General features: G+C 39.9%; 1 protein-coding gene and 4 non-coding genes across 6 annotated transcripts in view; all 5 read right to left on the bottom strand.

Annotated features, from left to right (window-relative positions):
* Positions 1-1,624: 1,624 nt before the first annotated feature.
* trnal-caa (transfer RNA leucine (anticodon CAA)) lies at positions 1,625-1,735 on the bottom strand. The gene is made up of 2 exons: positions 1,698-1,735; positions 1,625-1,670 (listed from the first exon to the last, which is right to left on the bottom strand). It is a non-coding gene; the product is annotated as a tRNA-Leu (tRNA).
* A 733-nt stretch (positions 1,736-2,468) lies between these two features.
* Positions 2,469-2,579, bottom strand: trnal-caa (transfer RNA leucine (anticodon CAA)). The gene is made up of 2 exons: positions 2,542-2,579; positions 2,469-2,514 (listed from the first exon to the last, which is right to left on the bottom strand). It is a non-coding gene; the product is annotated as a tRNA-Leu (tRNA).
* Positions 2,580-2,937: 358 nt separating this feature from the next.
* trnal-caa (transfer RNA leucine (anticodon CAA)) lies at positions 2,938-3,048 on the bottom strand. Its single transcript has 2 exons — positions 3,011-3,048; positions 2,938-2,983 (listed from the first exon to the last, which is right to left on the bottom strand). It is a non-coding gene; the product is annotated as a tRNA-Leu (tRNA).
* A 6,384-nt stretch (positions 3,049-9,432) lies between these two features.
* Positions 9,433-14,248, bottom strand: part of LOC128385217 (ELKS/Rab6-interacting/CAST family member 1-like) — a 123,862-nt gene continuing 119,046 nt past the window's right edge. For both annotated transcript variants that reach the window (XM_053344069.1, XM_053344070.1), the window contains one exon: positions 9,433-9,696. In XM_053344069.1, the coding sequence (XP_053200044.1) occupies positions 9,559-9,696 (138 nt within the window). In that variant the 3' untranslated portion in view covers positions 9,433-9,558. The remainder of the gene's footprint in view (positions 9,697-14,248) is intronic.
* Positions 12,370-12,442, bottom strand: trnak-cuu (transfer RNA lysine (anticodon CUU)). The gene has a single exon. It is a non-coding gene; the product is annotated as a tRNA-Lys (tRNA).

The raw sequence follows: 14,248 nt of genomic DNA, 5'->3' as shown, positions 1-14,248 counted from the left end.
ACTAGAGTCACTAGGACATCTGTGTGTATTTAAAATAAAGAGATCCTGATTCCTACAGACTTGTTTCAGTGTGCAGTTAGATGCAATAACAGCCTCTGGCCAAGATGAAGGCAGAGCAGCTTCTCTCTGCTGAGAGAAACATTTGTGCAACATTTCGACCAAAATAGTCCTGGTCTCCACCGCAAAGCGAGAGGGCAGCCTTCACACACACAGACACACACATACACACACACACACACACACATTGCATTTCACCACTGTCATGAAATAAGCCCATTCTGCAAGTAGACTGTGACAACGGAAACATTGTGGGGACAAAACGTCTCCAAGTTCAAATGGAGCTCAGTCCAAAGCCGGTGGAGAAGTTTAAAGCAAGTTTCTCTCATTGACTTCAGATGTTTAGAACCTGTTCTGAGCCCAAGTTTTACTCAACAATCAGTGTTCAAGTTCAACACTGTATTTAAATCAAATCCTCCTGTGAAGGTCCACTTCTTAAACTAATTAGGACACAGATGTTAGAGTAAAAGAACTGCGAAAAAGTTTCAAATAACATGGAACAACCACATACGACTCGAATAAATTAGTAGCCTATATAACAGAAAAATCAGTTAGGTTGTAGTCCCCATTTATAATAGTTTATATGGTATTCCTGTAGCATTTTTATACTTGGTGGTATCCTCTCTTTATTTTTCAAAACATTATAAAATCTTTGTATTTCTTACCTGCTCTGCTCTGCTGTGTTTGATCCCAGTTGTTGCTCAGCTGTCCAAGAAAAGTTTCTCCTCCCACCATCCGAAGCGCTCAAGCCCCGAAAAGTGTGACTGTGTGCGGCTGCCAACTTGCAGACAGATCGGTGTTTTTAGCCACAGTAGACTGCCCCGCAGCGTTCACAGATTTTCCAAAGTTTGACGCCTATTTTGACACAATAACCGCCCTTCCTTCTGTTGCTCGATCACCTCAACACACACAAGACACCACACCAAAGTCTTTGAGAGTCACAAAAAAGTTGATTTATAAGAATACACAGAAGTATAAGGAAGACCCCGGCGATCCGTGGACCTGTCAGCCACCAAAAAAGTCTCGTCTAGTCATGTAAGAGCGCAAACATGACCTGAAAAAGTAGTGGCACACGCTCTTAGTTTGTGTACGTGTGTGCGCGCGCTGTGTCCTCAGCAACAGGTGTCAGAAATAAAGTGAGATTTCTTCACGACCATCACAAGTTTCCAAAAGCTCTCCAACAAATTACGCACGCAGAGGGGGGGGGGGGGAGAAAGAGGAGGGGGAGAGGAGCAGGAGGAGGAGGAGGAGAAGGAGGAGGGAGAGTGATCTCCAAAGTTTTACGCGTCGAGAAACACGAGCGAGAAGTTTTGAGCCTGTGTGAAACAAAAGAGCCCTGAAGTTCACTCACTGTTTGTGTGTGAACCGTCTGACTGCTCCGCTCCGCTCCAGTGTGGAAACTGCCCGCCTGCAACCCCGCTGCAGGGGAGTGTGTGTGTGTGTGTGTGTGTGTGTGAGAGAGAGAGAGAGAGAGTGAGAGAGAAAGAGAGAGAGAAACAGGAGATGAGAGAAGTGTGTCCCTCTATCAGTACCAGACAACAGGGATGAATCATGGGTGCAAAACATTTGTCAGAAGTGGGATTTGAACCCACGCCTCCATGTGGAGACCAGAAGTCCCAATGCTTAGGAAGGAGTTAATCCTTGAGTCTGGCGCCTTAGACCGCTCGGCCATCCTGACAACTGAAATTTAAATGACGCAGCGAGGAACTCACAGAACTCACTTAGTCGTGTTTTTAGTAAATGATTTAATTCTTTCCATCTAACATTTAAAACATGTCAGTCTTATTTTATTCCTGACACGGCGACAATTAGCTTAATACAGCTCACGTGCAGTTATTGTTGTTGGTCAAGTAGGATATAGATCCGTCTTAAAACAACAGTCAGGTAATCATTCCTTGTGTTCATACTGACAGTAAAATGATCCCCTACAAATGAACTCAGTGACAAAGGACAAAATCCACAGTCCCTGTTTAGAGCAAGACTGTATTTAAAGTGTATCTGTAAAGTGGCTGAAGAGATATGAGTTAGTCAAATAAAGATATATTCAACATATTTCCATCTTAGTGTCTGACAGTGTTTCCTTGTCCAGTTTCAGTGAAAGTATAGCAACAAAATGAATGGATTTGGCACTAAAAAGACAGCAAATAGTAGGATGGCTGAAGCTTCATATTAGCTTCAAATCAACTTTTTAATACATTTTTGCACAGATGGGTGATTGTGGATTTTGTCCCCAAGTAAGTAAGTATGAACAGGAGGGATGATTACATTAAAACAATAATAATTAAAAAAAGTAATATGGGTACCTGACTTGAAAAATGCTGAAACTAGCCTTTATTCCATTTACTTCATGTGTTGTCATGTTTTCTATTCAGGGAAAACTCTGCTTAATAAAATTACAAGGACAAAACTTCTGTCAGGAGTGGGATTTGAACCCACGCCTCCATGTGGAGACCAGAAGTCCCTTTGCTCAGGAAGGAGTCATACCTTGAGTCTGGCGCCTTAGACCGCTCGGCCATCCTGACAGTTGATGTAAAATAAGAGTGTTTGTGAATTCGACCCCAAATGAAGTATCTTTTTTACTTGCAGTATGATTTACCATTTATTAAAAATTCTAAAGATTGTTTTTCATTTGCAGGATTTACATGATTTAGCAACAGTGCTGACAGATTCATGTATCAACTCAATTTAGCTGCTTCATATTGCCCCCCACTTATATTAATGATATAGCATTATTATGTGAATGATACAACCCACCTGTGCAGTTGGCCCAGTATGATGTAACTTTCACAGGTCAGACGGAAGACTACTACATGTACATACATAACTTGTCTTACAGATGTTTTATCATTTAACTGAGATGAATCCTGCAGTTAAAAACTCTGTCAGGAGTGGGATTTGAACCCACGCCTCCATGTGGAGACCAGAAGTCCCTTTGCTCAGGAAGGAGTCATCCCTTGAGTCTGGCGCCTTAGACCGCTCGGCCATCCTGACATCTGAGGTCATCAAAGTTCATTTGTGCTTTTGACGTAAGTTTGGTTGCATTACAGTAAAAACATCATAACGTGGTTGACTGTGAACTTTAATCCTCCCTCGCTTTTGTGGGGACACGGCAGCTTAGGAGAAATTTTCTCTGAAAAGTCACACAAGTGGCGAGATGAAGGAGGAGGGGGGGAGAGAAGAGGAAAATGTCATCAGTGTTGCTGGATGTTTGGGCTGTCAGTGGCTAACAGCTTATTTTAGGATCTCCACTCCTCTCACATTGTTTTTATTTCCTCTCAAAAGTTTTTCCTACTGCTCACTGACTCCTTCTGTCGCTTCCATCTCGCCAGTTCTCTCCACCCACCCATCCTTCCCCTCATTCACCCCAAACTACAGGACAGCAACTTGATTACTTCACAAACCATTTATTAGAGACAATAAAGCAAAATCTGTATGCAAAAGTAAAAATATCCTCAAAACCAACAAGAAACAAGTTTATGCCACCAAACCGCGCTGAGATCATGAATTATTTAGCTTGAGAATATGTAATATAGCCTGAATGTGTGTTTTAATTTGAGCTGCTGTTTGTTTTGGTCTCAGCCCTCCCTCCCTCCCTCTCTCCCTCCCTCCCTCTCTCTCTGTTTCTCTTTCTCTCCATCACTCTCCCGTTCTTTTTCTTTTCAGTCATGTGTGATGTGATGTGTGATGATTGAAACCACATCGTCTCAAAGCCAAAGCAAGCCCTCCCCACTTCCTCTGCAGTCACTCACTTTTTTATTTCTCCTCCTGGTTCCTCAAGTGTCTCAGCTCTCCTCTATATATAACATAATATACTGTATATATATATATATATATGGAGAAACAAGTTACACTGTATGGAGATACACAAACACACATTATCACAAGGACATCTATGTGTCTTCTGTTGTAAATCACCAGTATCAGTGCAATCTTATTGACACTGGATCTCTGCAAACAGTGTTAGTGTGTGTGTGTTTGAGAGAGAGAGAGAGAGAGAGAGAGAGAGAGAGAGAGAGACAGAGACACCCAAAAACAGTGTATATCATGAGAAAATCATTGCACAAAGTCTAAAACACAAGTACTTATGGATAAGAATAGTTTCCGAAGTACAGTTTCCTGTGTGGAAACCTCCACCCATAGACAGTATACTGAATACCTCATATGCTTAATGCTGATTATTATGTTTCTGCAGTTAGTGTAGAAAGAGTTTTCTGCTTTATACAAGATTATTGCTACATTACTGTCAATAAAGCTACCGTTTGGACTATAAAATACCAGAAAATACCAATCACAATTTCCCAGTGCTCAAGTTGCCTTCCTCAATTTGCTTGTTTTGTCCAACTAACAACCCAAACCCTAATAATCTACAATTTTATAAAACATTTGAAACCAAGTCATGTTTGGCATTTTTGCTTGATGAGTGAAATGATTTTGATTATACTGACTATCAAAATGATTACAGACTAATTTTCCATACATCCACAGATCAATTCATTCACTTTTTCAGTTCTAGAGTAAGCAACATGTTTCTGTGGCTCCCAAAAGTCCTTTGCATGATGCATGTTGAGAGTCATTTAACAGCAGACTCAAAAATAATAGTCAAGTATATTAGTGTATTTTGTCACTTTTCTAGTATGAACCCACTACGAACTCAAAACATGATCAATATCAATATGTGGTGAGGAATTGGGACACAACTCAGGACTTGATTTTAAGCCCACAAGTGAATCCAGCTGTGATTCAACTTCAGTCAAACGGCTGAAAAGATATATATGATGCAGAAATTACATTTTAAAAAGACATTTTAAGCCCCCAAGTGAGTAATGTCATGCAGATAGGGCAAAATCAAGGCTGGAGCTTACTGTAAAACCTGAAACTTAAAGGATGTCTCCATTTTAGATTAAGTTTTGTGGGAATATTTTACATATGAACTTCTTGGATTAATATTTCTGATGTTTAAACACGTAACATGCACTTACTGCTTGTTCTGAAACTGTGTCACACACAGGTCAAAGAGATTCAGAGCTACGGAAGAGTTACAGCAGAGACAAGAAGATGAATGATGTCTGGTGCTCAGTGGGTTGTGTCTCCACTCTTTCCTATCTGTCTCTCCCACCCTCTCTCTCTTTCTCCATCACATAAATCAGGGAGTCATACATGCGTTTCTCTTTCCCTCCGCCTCTTTCTCGCTCTGTCCATTCCGCCTGTCTCCCTCCACTGCCTTTTATTAGGACAGTAGATGGAGAAAGCAGAGCTGATCCTCTGTGCAAACCTAGGTACGGACACACGGACAGACACAAAGCGTTGCCATATGTGACGGTAAACACCCGCACATATGCTGCATTTACAGACTGTCAAGTAGTCGGCTCTCAGTGGTGTTTGATAGGTTTTATTGAGTGAAAAACAGTACAGGCCTAACAACCTGATGCTTGTTTGAACTATGCTAGGGGAAATCCTTCACAGGGGAGGTGAAAGGTAAGGGTTGAGGTTCAAGGTCAGCTGAACTGGGCGGGGCCTTTAAACCAGGGTTTTCTAGTTGAATGAGCCTCACAATTCATTACACCAAGCTGCTGCCATATGCATGATCCAAAAGGAAGTGTGAATGTAGGGCACTTTCCACAGAGTCGACACTCTGTGTCATTAATCAGCTGCATTCACCCTCTTTCTGTCCTAAAATGTTTCCTTCATCCTTCTATTTGGCACCAAAAACCAGTTTAAGTTACTAAACATGTCAAGTTTCAACTATGCGAGGCATAAATCTGATTTGAGTCCAGGCTGTTGGAAACACTGGACTTCAGGATGAGTCGTTGGCCATTAGAAATGACTGTAATGGTGTGGCTAGTGTGTGGTTAAGAACTAGAACAGGATGAGGCCTCTCCAAAGGATACTGGTCTAGATAGGGAAGCCTGGAGTATGGAGTAATGTCATTATTGTGGGAGGGTAGGAAAATAAACCACTGGTGACAAGATAAGAGACAGTTTATGTCTGCATGTGAAAGGAGGAGATAGTGAGAAAGAAGGAAAGGGAAGGTCCGAAAATGTATGGACAGATTTTTCTGTATCATTTGCCCTTAAACTGGATTTATAATTGATGGAAGGGGTTAATTTGAGCCCCACCACAGACAAACCCAGACCCAGTTCTACGTGTTTTCTCCATAGCTGCCATAGTCCCGACCTGTAGCTGCATTTACAAGGACACTAGGCCAGCGTAACTTATCTACTTATCTCCTCCAGATATGTATTAAGCCACATATAAATACTCTGCTAGGAATAATTATGTGTCTGGTTTGTTTTTTCCACAAAAAATATAATTACCACTTTAAAATCACAAAATGTCATTTAATCCTTCTCCCTCATTCAGAAAAACTAACCAACAAACAAACCCCATACTGTTGATACGCAAATATATTTCATTTCTTGTCTGTAAAGTCCATTCTCAGTGTTCACTTTTTCCACATCACACATGTGAGTATGAGTTAAATATTGGACCAGGATTGGCTCCAAACTAGCTGTGATGTCACAAATCATGCTCGTAGGCCCGCACCTTATAATCAGATTTTCAATGAGAGCAGAGAAACTTTCCACTTTTAGCAGCTTAATGTGAAAACAGCCTTCGAGTGTCAAACTGCACATACATCATTCTGCACAGCGAAGCTCAAAAATCCAACTGAAGGAACAAGAAAAACATGTTTTTGGGTGGAGGGGGACTTTAACAAAGAAGTATGAATAACAGTTATCTTAAAGACATAACATATACATATATGAATTCCCCTTCCAGTGAAAAAAATGTTTTAGGTATTGTTCCTTCAGTTGGATATTTGAGCTTCACTGTGCAGAATGATGTATGTACAGTGTTTGACACTAGAAGACTGTTTTCACATTCATCTGCTGAAAGTGGAAAGTTTCTCTCAGTTTAAGGGGTGTACATAAGACCATGAACTAGTTTGGAGCCAATCCTGGTCCAGTATGCAACTTACACAAGTGTGATGTGGAAACTTGAAGCCTCTGAAGATTTTACAGTGAAGTAGGAGACACCTCGCATCCCTGCAGTTCAACTTTTTGAAATGAAGAATAAATGAGGGATAAAGATGAGTTGTCACTTTAATGATTTTAATGAGGTAATTGAGCTTTTTTGGGGAAAAACCATATGGGGTTAAAATGATTATTCAAAGCAGAGGATTTTGTATATATCTTAAAACATGTCTCGAGGGATCTTTGACAAAGGGACAGTGTGAGTGGGGAAAAGAAAGGTGTTGGGCAAAATGTTGTGGATGTGCAACCGTATGTAACTGACAAATATCTGATAGAAAATACTGACACAGACAAATATAGACAGACTTCTTCCATAACGAGGTAAAGATAAATCCATATTTTATTCCATTCTTTCATTCCCATTTTTCAATCCACAGCAAAGTCAAAGTGAGTCCCTGTCCTCACCATTTCCAAAACATTATAAAACAGACAACAAAATACTTGATTTAAACTCGCTCATATCTGACAGTTTCATTTCAAAATGAGATTCTCACTATTCGGACAATGACACACAAACCCTGAAGTAATCAAATCATCAGCAATTTCAAACTGGAAACATTCAAACAGCCTGCACTGAACGTCAGGTGGTCATTTCTTCTCTTACTGTACGACCGATGTTGTGAAATGAAACTCCTTATTTACACCCATGGGGCTCAGAGCTGTTATAAGTCAGTGTTTAGAAACTGGAAAACTTTTGCCCTCTTTAAAGGTCAGATCTAGGTGTAAAATCAGATTTGTGTGTGCCGTGTAAATCCCTGTCTTCAGGCTCTGTGTCCACTTGTTATTTCTTTTTCAGGAAGCAGAGCTAAACAGTTGCATGTGGGTAACTCCACTCATGGTTTCAGCACATACTGTGTCTACAAAAACTTGTTAGAGTAGCTTTTGCTTTGAGTTGAAACAATTTGGACCTCTAGTGCTCTGTGCTCTAAGCGTTTATATCATGCTAAGGCTGTCAGTGCTGTGGGAAACATGCATCAGAGTGTCATTTCCACTGTAAACAACAAGAACAAGAAACTGATTTGGAGGAAAAATGCTCCCAGTGGACACAGAGCCTTATATACTGTAGGTGCAATATACGTTCCCAATAACAGTCTCCTGCTCATCTAACAAATCTGTGGTTACTTGCATCACAAAAGAAAGATTTTGACACATTATGCAATATACTAAACAATGGATGACAATATTTTCAATTAAACAAGATTAGTGTTTTATATATATATATATATATTACCAAAAGCAAAAAAATATATAATTTTTATATCCCCTCCCTCCCAAAAGAAGAAAGAAAGAAAACAAAAACAGATTTTTCAATAAGGGGAAATGAGCAAGTTCAGATTTGTCCTCATATTAATTTTAAAGGGATTGTCACAAAAAAAGGAATTTCGTAAGTGAACTTGTAATTTCAGTATGGACGCCATAGCTCAATATATTTTCTCAGGTTAAAAAGAAACACAAAACATCTATATTTGTTATATTCTAATAAAGGGAGTATTGCGAGATTTACTGTCTGTGCATTTCAACAGCAATGGAAAAAAACATTAGATGAAAGTGTTGCATTCCTAAGCCGAGACAAAAAAAAAAGTATTTCTGTTTATTCAACTTCTCTCTTTACAATTTACACATCTATCTGGAGATTACTGGTGAAATAATCTGCAAGTTTGGGACCTTTCATATCTCAGATGCCTATAATAAAAGAAACAAGAAATGGGAGGAAAAAAAAACAAAGAAACTAAAAAGTTAAAAAGATAGCAGCAAATGATGTAAAGAACCGAAGGCAGCTGAAATAAACACACGGATCTGAACCAATCCAATAATGTGGCAACAGCGTGTAAAACTGGCATCAGAAACAACCTGGCAACTCACTTTTATACAGTTTGAAAATATTTTCCCCCCATAAAATACATCAAGTTACAAGTCCAACTGCTGATTGCCTAGAAGGACACAAGATGGCCACTCTGAAGTGTCACAGATGGTAAGTGCAGTGAAGGCTTCTTCTGTTTTGGAATAGTTAGGAAAATAAGTATTAAAAGTCTCAAAAACATCAACTATTTCCAAAGGACTTGCATGCCAACGTAGCACTTTGAACTGAAGACTGAACAGCAGTGCCATCAGCTGGTGCCGTTCATTCAAAATTATGGCGACTAAAGACACAGTGAACAATTCTTTTAATAACAACTTGATTTTTTTTTTTTTTTTGACGATCCTCGAAGGGAAACTCTCCTTTAGCTTTTGTGGAAATGAAATGAGAGAGAGAGAGATGAACAGGTAACAAGAGAAAACCTTCATCTTCATGTCCGACACAAGATTTCATTTTGTGAATCAGGAGGTTATGTGAGCTGCATGCTTCTTTTTAATGACTTTGTGTGCTTATGATGAATCATATGTGTAAGCTTATTAATGAGGGTGTATTTGCTTGTGTGTGTGTGTGTGTGTGTGTGTGTGTGTGTGTGTGTGTGTGTGTGTGTGAATGTCAGCAGCTGTCCTCCAGGGCGTTGACGACCTGTTCCAAAATGTCGGGGCATCGGTCAGCGATCTGCTGCAGGACCTGGTTGGCGTACTCCTGTAGCTCTGCCCCCTCCCTCTCACACAGCGCTAACTCCGCCTCCAACTGAGAGAGAGAGAGAGAGAGAGAGAGAGAGAGAGAGAGAGAGAGAGAGAGAGAGAGAGAGAGAGAGAGTGAGAGAGAAAAAAACGGGAGATAGAGGAGAGAGATTTATTTTAGCCATTTTGTAAAACATCTTTTAAAATAATTAAATGGAATTTAATATCATATTTTGATTAGCTTTCTTTTTGAGAGTTAGATGAGTAGATTGATATCACTCTCATATCTATCCCTTAAATATGAAGCTACAGCTGGATTATTTCTGGACTCTTCCTGGAGTCTCGACATCGCTGTTAAGTTACCTTGCTGAGAAATAGCCCAGCACATAACCTTCTGTAAAACCACAACATGCTATTTTGACACTTTTGTACAGATTAACAAACCAGATGTTATGTTACTTTTGCTTTAGAGGTGCTAGTAGGCAGATTATTTAATTTTGTCATAGCCAGGCTGGTCATTTCCCCCACGTTTCCAGTCTTTATGCTAAACTAAGCTAAGCTAACGTCTCCTGGTTCCAGCTTCATATTAAACAGACAGATGTGAAAGTGGTATCAGTCTTTTCATCTAACTCTTGGCACAAAAGCAAAGAAGTGATTTTCTCAAAATGTGGAACTATTCCTTTAATTTTGGAAAAAGAAGATGATGAGAGGAGAGGAGACATAAAAGAGATTTAAATCTGATATCAGTGAGGCACACAAGCTCACACTCCTCTTTTCTCCCAGCCACATGGAAGATTACGGAGCATGTTTAAGGTGACACACACACACACACACACACACGCAGACAGACACACATATCAGACTGTAATCTGAAAACACCACAATGTAGTTCTTTCTACCCATAGAGAGTGGAACATTTCTCTGAGAGAGCGCTGATGTTATTTTCTTTGGCTGCAGTCGGGCTGAGAAGTCAAACCTAACTGACTTAATGACCAATACATCTGTATCAATAAGAGCACCACTCAAACAGCCATGTAACACAAGCCTACATTAGCTGGCGTGTGAGTGTTCCTGTGTACATGTGTGTGTGAGGCCTGGGTCAGATATTGGCAAACATTTCCCAGTTCACCTCTTTCGCTGCTCTCATCTCTTAGCCAGCAACTCTCAGTAGCATTTTATGTCACAGGCGCTTTATTCATATGTAAAACTGCTCTAAGTAATAATACGGTTAACAACGGATGAAAATCTCCCAAAAGTCACGTACAAATAAAATTCCTTACTGCCACAAATTGGCTCAGAGCATGTGACAAGGAGAGGAGACCAGTCAGGTGGAAGTGCCAATAAAATTGTTTTATCGTCATTAAACAACATATATCAGTAGTGAATGGAGTGTATGAATGAGAAACTTAGAACCTGAAGAGATGTGGAGAGAGAGAGAGAGAGAGAGAGAGAGAGACAATGAGTCCAGGCTGGTATTTATAGGCTTTTAGTGGAGGCCTAGCCAGGTGTCACCATATTGTCTTGATGACCCTCCCTGGCTGCCAGCTGCTGCAGGAAGTGACCAAATGACACCACTGCAGGCAGAAAAGGAGGGGTCGTAACACTTATACTTATATAACACTATATTTGGTTGTTGAATCAGATAGACTTCAATACAAACTGAGCATGAGAACTGCAATGATTAGTCGACGTGAAATGAATCCATGGCTACTTAAGAGTTTTTTTTTTAATAATCTGATTCCAGCTTCCTAAATGTGAATATTTTCAGGTCCTTTAGTTTTTTTGTGATAATCAACTGAATATCTTGGGGTTGTGGAATGTTTTTCAGGACAAAAAAAGACATTTAAGGACACATAATGGGCTTGATTGACATTTTTCACAGTTTTCCAACATTAAGACCAAATAACTGATTGAGTGCTGCTCCAAATTAAGGGAGATTGACCCATACAGTAGTAAGGACTAATAATAGTTAATAGAATATCTTGGCTTCAACCTCTAAAAAAAATCTGTATCAGTAAACTTTATGGTCTACAGTATTTATTCAGTATGCACACAATAATCCTAATGCCTTTATTTTTCAACAGACAACTTCATTTTATTCTTAATTTATTCAGGTTACTACATTTAGGAGCATCTATCTATAAGTTATTACAAAGTTGTTGACAAAGACAACTAAAGGCAGAATATGGATGAAGGTGAAGACCAGAAAATAAATGTAAAAAGGAAGAGAGGAAGGGACAGAGAGAGTGACTGAGTGGATAAGGAGGTGAAGGGAAGCAATGAGGCTTGACTACTCACCCCTCCCTGTGAATGTGTGCGTTTATGTGTGCATTGCTTGGCATGATTTGGCCCGCTCTACAAGCCCCATTAGCATCAGACAGCGGGGAACCACCCCCCACTAAACACACACACACACACACTGACACACACACACACACACACACACACACATATATACTCTCTGCCTCTTTCTAACTTACTCAGTTTCCATCACCCTTCATGTTGTGGCTTTCTACTTCTCTGTTTTCTCATCACATCTCATTTTAACTCAGTTCAGTCTCAACATGTTGTCTTTACCAGCAGAGTCACTAAAAGGATTATGCATGAGGTCAAAAAGTCCAGAGGATTACATCTTTATCAGAGATCAATTTCAGCTGCAGACAAACACCCTTGGATATCAAAGATGCTTTAGTATTCTGACTTCTACCCTTGTCCTTAATCCTCCTCACAAAAGGACTAGCGCCCAACGTGGGGCTCGAACCCACGACCCTGAGATTAAGAGTCTCATGCTCTACCGACTGAGCTAGCCGGGCTTGAGCCACGCAGTAAATCCAATCCAAAATCTTCCCACCATATAATCGAACCAGTGTTAAAGAACATTGACATAAAAACAAAACTAAATACAGAATTTTTGTAATCTGTTATTCCACATGCTTAATGACACTCACTCATTCATAGTAATAGGACATATATGCTGGTGTGTGCTATCAAAACCTGGGCTGACCATTTTCAAGACTCATGAATGGGTGTAATTTCAGAAACAAAAAACAGCATTATGACATTTTCATACCTTTGAACTTTGTGATTTCAGAGGTGGTGGACTGGGTGGCTTGTTAGATCCTAGCTTACATAAAAGTGGACTTTGCTACAGTTTTTAAAAACTGTAACTATGATTGTTGTGGTGTTTACTGCTGTGATGATTATGAAGGTTGCCTAACATTCATTTTAACCAAAACAATGATCTTTCCCCCACCCTAACCAAGTGTTTTTGTGCCTAAACCTAAGCAGACCTTGACTACAGTGTTGTCAAACCATAAAACATCATTATTTCAGTTTTGGAAAGCGCAGAAAAATGATGTCTTGTTGATTCCTGCCGATAGAGGCAGCATAGTAGAAAACGTTCTGGAGTGAATGGTCCAATGACCTACAGTATTTGCTTGTTTAATTTGGAGGCCTTGTTGCAATTTCCACGCAGATCTGTGTACGTTTCTCAACGAATCACAAAACCACCATTTCTTGTGAAGCATATAAACATATTCTCCAAATTGCAGTTTATGTTTGTTTGCAGATAATTCAGCCTAATGGTTTGGTTTGCATTTTAGTTGCAATCCCCCAGAAAAACATGGCAGTAAAGATAAGGCGGTGAGACACTTGAGGAGAGATAAACGGTTTAGTACGTGTTGGCTGTCTTCTGCTCTCTGACTCACACAGCCTTGACCTATAACAGGGAAAGACACTTGAAGCCACATTTAAAAATCACGATTTAATGGGTGGGGCATGGAGCTGATAACACTCCTTTTACTGTGCATCTCCTCCTCTGTGATTGGTACAGTATTGACGGGGCAAATCAAAAAGGAATTATAGCTATTACTTGGATTTATTTTTGCTATGTACCTTGTGTACCAGGTATAAAATGTGGTTGTTCAGTCTGGCAGAAATGAATCACTTCAATTTACCTGTTGGAGTATGTTCTCATAAGTGATAAAAATGACCAAAATGGTCAAAAATTGGATTGTTTTGAACGAGATTATAATTTGGTCCTCTGGTCTTCATGTTGCTAAGCAATAAACTTCCTTTCTCCTATCCAAAAGCTTATTTATGGCCAGAATAAATTAAATATAAACAAGCTTGCATGATACAGAATCCAGTTATGAGGCACAAGTTTATACTGTGGTTATAAGCTCCCATGGATCACGTCTCATGCAATCACAGTGTGTGGTCAGAGAGAAATGTAGTTAAAATAATGCATGTGGGCAGCGAGTTAGTGCTGTCAGATCCATGACTCCTGCAAGAGTGTACAGTATGTATTTGACTGTGTGTATGTATGTTTGTGAGCTGCATTAGCGTGCAGTGTGTTAGTGAATGTGTGTATGTGTGATACAGCGGTTTAGATATCTGAAATGACAGGTGTGTGTGTGAGTGCACAGCATGAGTCTAAAGTGTATATGTTGCAAACTCAACTTCTGATTTAGTGAGTGACCGAGAGGATTGTGGGAAGCAGATAGACAGCGGGAAGTCGTGTGTATGTGTGTGTGTGTGTGTGTGTGTGTGTGTGAAAGAGAGAGAGAAAGAAAGAGAGAGGGAGAAAGAAGGTTTGTTGAAGATGATTTTTACTGCAG

The sequence above is a fragment of the Scomber japonicus genome, chromosome 23 (genome assembly GCF_027409825.1).
Source record: "Scomber japonicus isolate fScoJap1 chromosome 23, fScoJap1.pri, whole genome shotgun sequence".
Lineage (NCBI taxonomy): Eukaryota > Metazoa > Chordata > Actinopteri > Scombriformes > Scombridae > Scomber > Scomber japonicus.
This window is presented reverse-complemented; position numbering and strand designations above follow the sequence as displayed.